This window comes from Fukomys damarensis, unplaced genomic scaffold, assembly GCF_012274545.1.
Source record: "Fukomys damarensis isolate Sample0158 unplaced genomic scaffold, DMR_v1.0_HiC HiC_scaffold_6, whole genome shotgun sequence".
Classification (NCBI taxonomy): domain Eukaryota; kingdom Metazoa; phylum Chordata; class Mammalia; order Rodentia; family Bathyergidae; genus Fukomys; species Fukomys damarensis.
Window position 1 is genome coordinate 32340653 of NW_022900918.1, and position 10999 is coordinate 32351651.

General features: G+C 37.5%; 1 protein-coding gene across 24 annotated transcripts in view; it reads right to left on the bottom strand.

Annotated features, from left to right (window-relative positions):
* Positions 1-10999, bottom strand: part of Dock9 (dedicator of cytokinesis 9) — a 216531-nt gene that overhangs the window by 10641 nt on the left and 194891 nt on the right. For 12 of the 24 annotated variants that reach the window (XM_010604588.3, XM_033760955.1, XM_010604592.3 and 9 more), the window contains 6 exons: positions 6724-6846; positions 5944-6057; positions 5733-5738; positions 5261-5296; positions 4269-4415; positions 1013-1223 (listed from right to left, as the gene is read on the bottom strand). In XM_010604588.3, the coding sequence (XP_010602890.1) occupies positions 1013-1223; positions 4269-4415; positions 5261-5296; positions 5733-5738; positions 5944-6057; positions 6724-6846 (637 nt within the window). The remainder of the gene's footprint in view (positions 1-1012; positions 1224-4268; positions 4416-5260; positions 5297-5732; positions 5739-5943; positions 6058-6723; positions 6847-10999) is intronic. The other 12 variants (XM_033760957.1, XM_033760953.1, XM_033760952.1 and 9 more) reach the window with 3 other exon arrangements.

The following is a 10999-nucleotide window of genomic DNA, read 5'->3' on the forward strand; positions in this document are numbered from 1 at the left end:
TTTTTTTTTTTTTTTTAATATAATGGCCCATATTATTATTCTGGTAACAGCTTTACTGAGGTAGATCACACACCATTCAATTCACTCGCCTAAAGTCAGAGCTGAGAAGCACCTGAACTGTGGCAGGTCATCATGCATAAGTAGAACTTCTACTGCTCCACAGATGGGAACTAGCCTCTAGGGAGGCAGTAGGTGCTTTTCTATTCTACTTTAACAAGGCCTTTCTCGGGAAAATGGGTCTAACTGATGGCTATGGTCATTCCTGGCATTCTGAACTGGCCTCCCACTGACTTTTTTTGGCCAAGAAAGAATTTGTTTTAGGTTACCCCAATTATGTTGTTGTGCATCATCTAAGAATAGACAGACCAAACTTCCCCAAAGAATGTCAAAACCACCCTGAAGGTGACTCTACATTTGTGGAAATGATTCAAACCACATTTGCAAGAATGGGATGAGAAGTGAACTGTTGAACAGGGCCAAAGAGATCAATTAATAAAACAGCTGAAAAGGTGGCTTTGGAATAGAATGAGCTTCCTGATACCAGAAGTATTCAAGAAGAAGCTGGGCAGCCAGTGTCAGTCACTAGGTGGAAGGTACATGTCCCACTTATTCATTCAGCCTGAAATTACTGAGCAGGTCCATGCAGTAGTGGTTGGTGAGACAAGGTCTGAGTGTGGCTCTTGACTTGGCGGCCCTGGCCTGGAGGGGGCTCCATCTAGGTTTCAAAAGGGCTATATATTAGGTCACTGGGCTGCGTGCAAAGGCCTACTTTTTCCTCAGACTCTAAGAAGGGTAAGTGACCTCAACATTGGTTATGAACTTCTGTTCTGAAGGAAGAAAGTGTAAATAGATAAATGGAACAATGTCATGCGTATTCAAAATTACTGAAATTGAAATAGGTTTGAAGGAAGCTGACTAAGGTAACTATTGGCCCTTCCTAGTCTTGAAGCTATGGAGAGCTCTGCACCTCTCTAACAGAGAGCTGTGTGTCTTGGTGTAGAGGACACCATACCTGTCAGGATGGTGCGCCGTTTGCACTGCTCTTCAACTCCACCCTGTCTTTTCCCAGTCTGAGTAAAGGGCATCTCGAACATGAAGCGGCGAATATTGTGTGATCTTTCAAACTCTGTCTTCCTTTCTTGCAATTCTTTTTCATCAAAGAATGGTGTCACATGAGTCACCTGGATATAAGCATACTTGGAATCCAGATCCTTAGGATTGACCTTTAAATAAACAAGCAAGATTGAAGATTGGAGCTATTTGAAGGGATCTCAAACTCAGCCTAAGTTGTATTTTCCAACTTTTACTTACATTTTTGGAAAATTCAGAAAAGCTGGGAAAGTACTATAAGAAGCACTGACATACCCACCACTTAGATCAACAGTTCCTAACATTCTGCTATATTTGTTTCAAATATACACATATTTATATAAATATGTATATATACACACACACGTACATAACATACAGATGTATACTATCATGACAAGTAGCCAGTTTTTCCTAAAAAAGAGAACATTCTCCTCTATAATAACAATGTGTTATCACATATCTAACAACACTAACTCTCTAATAGTACCCAATACTCAGTCTACACTGAAATTTCCTCAGGTGTGTCCAGAATGTTATTTTAAGCTATTTGTTTTGAACCAGACCCTAAACAATGATCACATGTTATATTTAGTTGTCTTTTATTCTTGGTTAGTCTAGCATTCCCCACTCTTTTTCACAACACTGAATGCTTTATAGCAATCCTGCTAGTTTTAATGTTCAGTGACTTCCAGTCTACATTTCTGATTGTTTCCTAAAAAGCATTTTAATATATCTGGCTTAGAGAAAAATGTTTATTTTAGGAATAATGATCAAGAGTCAGGCCCCCAAAATATTGTTAATCTATAGACAGATCAGATTAGATGAAAATAGCTACAGATTAATTTAATATAGGTACAAATTAATGTAAGATTAATTTAATGCTGTTTGGCTTCTGATGAACTCAGCACACAAATACTCTTAAACCACCATTGAGAACAGGAAGTGCTCTATTTCTGTGACATGAAAGAAAATTAAACACAGGCATTTTCCATAGAGAAACAAAAACTATTAGGAAGACAGATCACTTTTGCACATCTTAATTTTATTTAACCTTTGAGAGCAGTACAAATGGACAAAGAAGAAATTACTGTGCAGAGAACTGGGAAGACTATCTTGACTTACAGGCAAGCAAATGAATGAAAATAAGATGTTTTCAAGGATTTCCTAACAGAAATGCTTGTCAAGAAAAATGAAAAATAGATGTGAAAATGCTTTTAAGTTTAGAAGGTAAGAAAATACATAAAGTCCTAGGAATATAATGGCCAACCATTATATAATTGTGTTTGAACCTACGAAATTGGACTTCCTTCAGCAGAAACAATTTAAAGGTAGTGGGAATGGTGCCTTCTTGTCTGATTTTCAGTAATATTTCCCTATTTTCTTTTCTTTTTTTTTTCTTTTTCGAGTACTGGGGATTGCATCTAGGGCCTTTGCACTGAGGTACATCTCTAGCTTCTTTTATTTTTATTTTTTATTTCAAGTAGGGTTTTGCTAAGTTTCTCAGGCTGGACTCTAACTTTCAATCCTCCTGCCTCAGCCTCCCAAAGTGCTAGGAGTATAGGTGTGTACCGCCAGGCCCGATATTTCCTTACTCTTCATGTTCAAAGCTGTATGCATATACCAACAGCAGGAATGGAGCACTGGTGTTTGTTGGAGGGCAGGATCCTGTAACTCAACTGCATATCCAGGACTACACAGTAAAAGGGGAAGAATGATTGAGAATCTGGATAATAATTATAGCATGAAAGTCACCAGGTGAGTCAAACAAATGTTTTGGTTTCAGAGAAAAAGGCAAACTAGATCTTGGTCTATGGAGTAAGCGGGTGTTAATAAAACTGTGCTGATATTTCCAGTTAATGTGTACTGTTATTCTCTTTTCCTTTGTGAACTCTGTGAAGGACCCAGGAAGAACAGCAGACAGTAGCAGATGGGGGATTGTAATGAATTCTTGGAACACAGGTGCATGGAGTATGCCACCTAACTCAGTGGAGTGGAGAGAATGCTAACCAATGACTCCAAGGTTGGGTACTGCACAGAAGTCAGCGCATCCTTCAAAAACCCACAGAGGACCAGCACTTGTAGCCCCTAAAATTAGGACGATCATGTGGGATAAAAAGCCAGGCTAGTGGTCTGCAGTTGGCAAATGGAGTTGGGAACTCTGGGTTCTATTTCCTAATCTCTCCTCTAACAGAGAGCAGAGGTTGTCCTCTGGAGAAACTGATCTGGAAAAACTTGAAGCAGGTCCATTAGTTTTGGCAGAGAGCAGGGACAATGTACTAGCAGAACAATGAGGGTAAGTGAGAGACTAGGCCAATATGAGGCCTTTCCCTCCTCTCCTATGTTGCTTCCACAACCCAACAGTCAGGTATTTACTCTCTGCCTGTCTTGTCCCCTGCTGACTCCCTATCTGTCCACCTGGAAAGGAGATGGAGGACTTGTGGAGGAAATGAGTGTCCCTAAGGAAACAGATCCCAGACTCTAGGGAAACTCAGGGAAAGCTCAAGAAGGAAGAGGAATTGTGGACCACTCTAAAACAGTGTCCTTAGAGGTAGAGAGCTAAGTTGAGAATTTTTAATGTAAAGAACAGGAGTGCTATCTCTGCTTCAGATCTGGGAAGCAGTGGGACACCCAGATTCCTGGAGATGTTCTAAAGACACATAACTACACAGGACAATGTGCAGATTCATGTAGTATCATCATGAGAGCCAAACAACTGAGAAAACCTGCCTAAACACAAAATGGACTTCATTCTTACAGTTGTGCTTGCTACTGAGTTCATTCGTTGGTCTGTCCATCTGTCTACCCATCTGTCCATATATCCAACTACCAGTGACAGAGAGTTAAGTCATGTGTGCTGTGTCAAGTGCAAGAGAAAAGGGGAGTAAGAATAGAACCTTGGACTATACTCTTTTAGAGTATCTAACTGCCAGGACTAAAAATAGTACAGTACATCAAAAATTAAGCAATGAAGATATGCTTAATGTCAGGTATGTAATGGAAAGCATAAAAAGGTACTAAGAGGAAAAAAATATACTGCCACTCAAGGCCAACTGTTCTTACAATTTTTCTGAGATTTCTTTACTATACACAATTACAAATATACAATATATTACCAATCATATGTAACCAATCAAAACAACAGTAAATTGCTATGAAACATCCAAATTTGGTCATACCTTGCCAGAATCCTGTATCATTTTGACATTTTCAGAACCAAATTTATCTGAATAAAGTTTAAGGAGTCGCTGAGAAATTTCTGACAGAGGTGTGAGTTTGGGTTCTTTGTAAATATATTCCTTTCCATCTTCATCTTCAAAAAATCCCTGTGATGTAAAGCATAATTAGAGTTGCCCTGACTATAAGCCCCAGCCTTAATACCCAGGAAGGGCTCTTTTGTTATGGGGTGGGGGGGGTCAGGGGAAGAAAAGGAATTCTTCTAAAATAAAATCCTACTTAAATAGGCTGTCCAAAAGGAAGGAAAATGGTAATAATGTGGTCTGAGTGCAAAGGTAAAGGACAAACACAAAATTGCAAACTTATTCAAGAATGCTGTCTTTAAGTATTGAGAAAATGAAAGATCTGGAATTCAAGACTGTGCCCTCTCAGTGATTTCTAATGATGGGAGTCAAGCCTGTTTCACATTCCCAGGAAGCAGAAGTCACTAAACACTGACCATACAGCTGCCTGCTATAGGCAGGCCTCAGAAGTGCACATGCGTCCTTCTCCTGACCACTCCCATTTGCAAAGCATGAATAGAAGTATTCAGGTCTGGAGTAGGAGTAGCGAAAGCTACATGAAGTTCGAGAAAATTCTATTTTACTCTACTGATGAGGAAAAATTAATATTAAAGGCCTGAAGCACAATATCAGAAAATATTTTCATTATTACTAGTAATTATGTTTTAGCACCCAATCATGTTTGATTATAACGCTTAAGATTGCATGGGAAGTGAAAAAGGTTGAAAATTAAAAAGTCCAGATTGGGGTTAATATTGGAAATAAAAATTTTAAAAAGCTTCTCATCTAAAATAAAGGACAGAAAATAGTGCAAAGACAATATATAAAAAAAGGGCAGGCTAACATGAAACAAAAAACATCCACATCAAGTAGGAGTTTAGATGCAGCACTTTCACTACATTACTTGCTTTGTAAGCATTTACTGTAATTACCTCCACATCTGTTTCACTGTCAGTAAACTGGTATTGCTATAAAGTTATAAAAGACAATAACAGAATAAAGTGAAGATTACATAATGCTCATAGAAAACCACACACCCTAAATAAATGGATAATAATTTATACACTTTAATGTTAGAGACCTGAAGGTCAAAATTTAAGTTAAATTAAACCCTCTATTATAGTGTTTCTGAAACATTACAATGGTAAACATACTTGTGGAGATATTATTTTGTGAAAGATAAAGATGAAAAGGCACAAAGAAAACCATAAAGTCTTAATTTTGGCTTAAAACATGCAGTATAGATGTATAAAGTAATGAATGATTTATTTCTGTAAATGGAATAAAATGTTAATTTTTGGAGTTTGTAATGACTAGACAGATAATACATACAGACTTGAAACTTGCAAACCACAGTGAAGTACCAAAGATGCCACTAAGAATGTTTATGGAGGAAGAACTTACCGCTGCCTTAAGAAAGTAATAAAGACAAGACAGGAAGAAAAAAAAAAAAAGCAGAAAGTTTACTACAGAGGCAGACAGGAACCATGCTAAATATGACAAATTCATCAAATCATCATTTATAGACTACAAGAAGTTTATAAGATACAACTTTATAGTGTTAAAATTTTTAAATGGATTTGGAATAATCTGTAAGAATGAAGGAGAGGCTCACCTGTCCAAAGAAAGCCACCCGGAAGTAGGTCCCCAGGAGCCTGCGGCCTGAGTGCATGACCTCAGTCACTTTGCTATAGGCACGGTGCAGTGTGTCATATAGATGGGCTAGCCTCTGGAAAACAGAACAGAGCCCATTTCTTCCCACTGCAAATAGCATAATCATTTTACTGTAACATTTAATGTGATAATGTAGGTGAGAATTCCTTGAGCCTGAGTTTAAAAAAAAAAAATCAAGATTATATTTTGACCATATAAGTTGCCGTGATCATTTATGAACTGTAATGCTTCCTATTCAAAGGACAATCCATTCTATTTTGAAGATACTATGAAATGTCTGAGAAAGTCCCCTGAGGCCATTTTCAGTCTGCTTTTCCTACTCAATGGATATACTAAGAGCACTTGGTCAACCTCCCCAGCCTGGGAAGGACAGAAGGGCTACTATGTTCCTATGCAAGGAGATTATGGAAGAGTCCGAGGAAAAGGGTACCTGGTGATTACAAAACTCTGTTTGTGGCAACCTTTCAAAAGTAGAGTGCTGAGGTGGAAATCCTTATAGCTCAGGATGTGGGATTTTGCACAGAAGTGAGAGCCAGGTATGTTTTGATGCCTTATGATTCTTCAGAGGTGGTTATTGGTGATCACCTTCTGTATTACATGAAGGGTCAGAGGCCATTTCATCATCACTGAACCAAAGCCTGCTTGCTCTCTTTGCACAGAGTAGTTCTGGGGATATGTCACATCATTGTTCTCAAATAGAAAAAGACAAAAAGCCAGATACCTCAAAATCTCTGCGTTTCTCATAGATGGGGATGATGAGTTTATAGATGTCAGCAATCAGCTCATAGCGCTCTGCCTTCCAGAGTCCATCTGCACACTGCTCAAGGAGCTCCATCAACACGTCCTGATCAAAGAGAAAGGTCATCGGCCAGAGAAGAGGTTATGGAGAGCTGTAGTCCTTTGGAAGGGGTAACTGTTAAGACAGCTGAGGGAAATTTCAAAGCAGACACAGAATTTTCAAACACTATTTCCATGTTTGGGACAACTTATAATGTTCTCTTTAGGGAGCTGTTTTTCCAATCATGTTTATGTGCAAAAATGGGAAAGGGGTCACACTACATGACTGTGCAAAAGTAACCTGTATGGAAAAAATGACACTGATAGCTTCAGGTAGGCTCTCATTTTTCTGCTTAGTTATCTTTCTAAAAATATAATTTAGAAATTTCTTTTTCCTTTCTAAGGAAACAATGCCAATGCCAAGACATAGAGAGCTACTAAACATGGCTTTAACCCCAATTAAATATCTCAAAGGAACCCAGTGACGGAGTATGGTGGGTACTCACCAACATCCTGCCTCACCAACACCCTCTCCTCCCTCCCTTGGAAACTGTTTGCCATTAAAACTTGCATGGTCGCTCTTCCTTAGAGCCATGGACTTTAGAGGAAGGTAACACTACCCATGGCTCAAGAAATGGGACATGTGGCTCAAATGTACACTCATTAGCAGGAGCCTTCTATTTTCAAGTCACAGCAACTGCTTCATCATGGGTGGGCATGTGGCCTAAGCAGGCCAATTACAGTGAGTTTTAGGACCCCAGTTTGGAGTTCTACAACAAATGCTGCCACCAGAAAGAATACAAAAGGGCAGGATGGAGCCTGAGTGGAGCTAGCATTCATTTCATGGCCATGGAAATGGTCTGTCAATTTTAGTAACAGAGTAAAGAGCTTCTTTCTGCCTTGGCAAGGTAAATATCAATGCTAACTTTATTAGCTGAATGATGTCAATCTACCCACGGAATTTCCTAGTGGGATCCAATACTCAATTTTTACTGTTTAAACCCATTTGAGAAGGGTTTATAAAGGGGCTGGGGATTTGGCTCAGTGGTTCCACTGCCTACCTTGCAAGTGCAAGGGCCTGAGTTAGATCCCCAGTACCAAAAAAAAAAAAAAAGGTTTATAATTAATGTGAAATAAAATTTAATGTGCAAATCTACTATTTGAACAGCTTGGGTAATGTGTCTATTCAAATCTTTTGCTCTTTTTTATTGGGTTATTTTCTTATTGGATTTTGAGAGTTCTTCATATATTCTGCATAAAAATCATTTTCTAGTTATGCGATTTGTCTCTGATTTTTTTTCTTTTTTTTGGTACCAGATATCGAACTTGGGTCCTTGCGCTTGTGAGGCAGGTGGCGGAACCACTGAGCTACATCCCCGGCCCCTGTCTCTGAATTTTAATACTGCCTTTAAGAGTAGAAGTTTTAAAATTTTGATAAGCTCAGTTTGTCAAGTTTTTATTTTCTAGATTGTGTTTTATGGCACATCTAAGAAATGTTTAACCTGAAATTTCCTTCTATGTTTTCTTCCAAAAATTTTAGTTTTACATTTAGAACTACAATCCATTTTGAGTTACTTTTACATAATGTGCAAAGGTTTTTTTTCTTTGCACACATATGCCCAATTGTTTTAATACCATTTGATGAAATACTATCTTTTCTCTACTAAATTGGCTTTGAATATTTGTTAAAAACCAAGTGATCATATATGTGGGTCTACCTCAGCACTTTAAATTTTGTTTTATTAATACATATGTCTATCCTTGTGCCAAAACCACGCTGCTGTGCTTACTATCATAGCTTTATAGGAGAATTTCTCTGTGGTAACACTACTGATATTCTCAGCCAGATATCTTTTTGTAGGGGGCAGTCCTAAACACTGTAGGGTATTTAACAACATTCTTGGCTTCTACCCATTAGATGGCAACTGCAGTAACATCTTTCCCCTTACCCCAAAGTCATGACAATAAAAACATGTTTCCAGACACCAGGAAATATATGCTAGAATGAGGGGAGGTTATCTGTGCAAGTCATTCCCAAGTGAGAAACACTGCTGGGGCCAGGGATTTAGCTCAGTGACACTGCGCCTGCCTCACAAGCACAAGGTCCTGAGTTCGATCCCAGGTACCAAAACAAATACTGCTTTACAGTCTTGTAATAGGCATGAATCTTTCAAGCTTTTGGATATTCTGGTTCCTTTGTCTTTCCATATAAATGTTTGTGTCAGTTTGTCAATTTCCACCAAAACTCCATGCACGGACAGCTTTGAATCTATATATCAATTCAGGGAGAAAAGATTATCTTAACAATACTAAGTCTTCTACTCCATCAAATAATATCTTCTTTGCTTTCTTTCACTAGTGTTTTGTAGTTTTTAGCAAACATCTATACAGACTTGCTTTCATGTATTTTGATGCTAATGTAAATTTAACTTTTTACTTTTTAAAAAACTGGTTTGTGTGAATGAGAATGAAAGTCATTAGCATATTTACCTCCAGGAATTACATAAAATAATCTAATAATATAGCAAAATCCTGGAGTAAGAACCTCTAAATCTGAATAAGGCTGATTAATTTTTGTTATTAATCTTATTGTCTATGCTGCACCCCCCCCCGAAGGATTGAACTCAGGACCTTGCTCTTGTGAGGCCGGCAGAGTGCCACTGAGCTAAATCTCCAGCCCTCCTACGCTCTTGTTAAACTAACTTACTGGTTTATGGCTTCTTTTATAAATTCTTTGGGATTTTCTTTTGTCTCATGTGAATATAGACAGTTAAATTTCCTTTCTTATCTTATTGCACTGACTAGAACTTCCAACACATGTCAGATGTCACTGATGAAGGCATATTATCTTGTCTTGATCTGAATTTTAGGAGGAAAGCATTTAGTCTTTCACCATTTAGTATGACTCTGGTTGTAGTTTTAATGGTAGATAATCTTTTCTAGGTTTAGGAAATTCCTTTCTATTCTTTTTTTTTTTCCAAATAAAACATGGATGTTGAATCTTGTCAAATGGCCTTCTCTGCATTTATGAGATGGTCATACTATTTTTAAAAATGTATTCTGTAGATGTGATGAATTACATTGATTGGTTTTCCAATGTTGAATGAATCACACATTCCTGTAATGAGCCCTGTGTGGTCTCATTTCTCTTTTCATATACTGCTAGCTAGATCCTGTGTTAATATTTTGTTGAGTTTCACTGTTGCTTTCTAACATGGTTGTGCCCTTGTAAAACACAGCAAGCCTTGTGCTTTTAATTATTAGCCTAATATTTCATCACAGGCCTAATGTGTACAACTTAAAAGATCAAAGAAAACGAACATTTAAAAAGCAGCTATGAATCAATTTATCAGAAAATACTATCTACACAAGACCATTTAATCCCTATGTTGTCTTTATCACATAGAAATCATAAAACTGCCATTTGTGTGACTAAAATTGGCCCCAGTGCTTATAAAATGGTATGCCAGTTGTCTCATGCTTTATTGTAGGTCTCATTAAATCCAGATATACACAGGGCCAGGGATTTAGCTCAGTGGCACCATGCCTGCCTTGCAAGTGCAAGGTCCTAAATTCGATCCCTGGAACTGGGGAAAAAACCAAAACAAAACAGATGTACAAAGTAACTACATCTGCTATACACAAAGAAGAAATCAGAAAACTTTCTAACACCATCCCTTTTCCGGTGCATTTATATTACGAGGATGTATACTTTTCTTACTTTTGTTCCATTCTTCTCAAATGGACAATCACTAAAGACAAAAAATTTTTATCCTTTGTATACTCCTCTGATTATAAAAAGCTAGAAAGAAGGCAAAAAACTAAGAGTTGTACAATTTCAATGTCAGTATTCTTACTCTTCTATCTTTGTAAAATGTATGGAATGTTATTATAGGTCTAACCTTGATGTTTTAAGATCCATAAAGATGTGTGCATAAAAGTGCTCTGAAAACTATATTCTATATATTAATTCACAGGTCAATTAAATAAAAATCTTATTTCAATCATCACTTTCTACTTTGTACTAATTTTTAAAAACCTTACGTCTCCTGGGCTATATAATAACCCATGGTGCTATACACATACTGGGTAGTCAAGTATGTCTTGGGTGAAAAAAATCAACTTGCATTTTTCTTAGTAATAACAACATTATCAGGTAGTATTGCTAATATTAATAATCAGGCATATTGCTAAAAGGCATTTTTTTTTTTTTTTTTTTT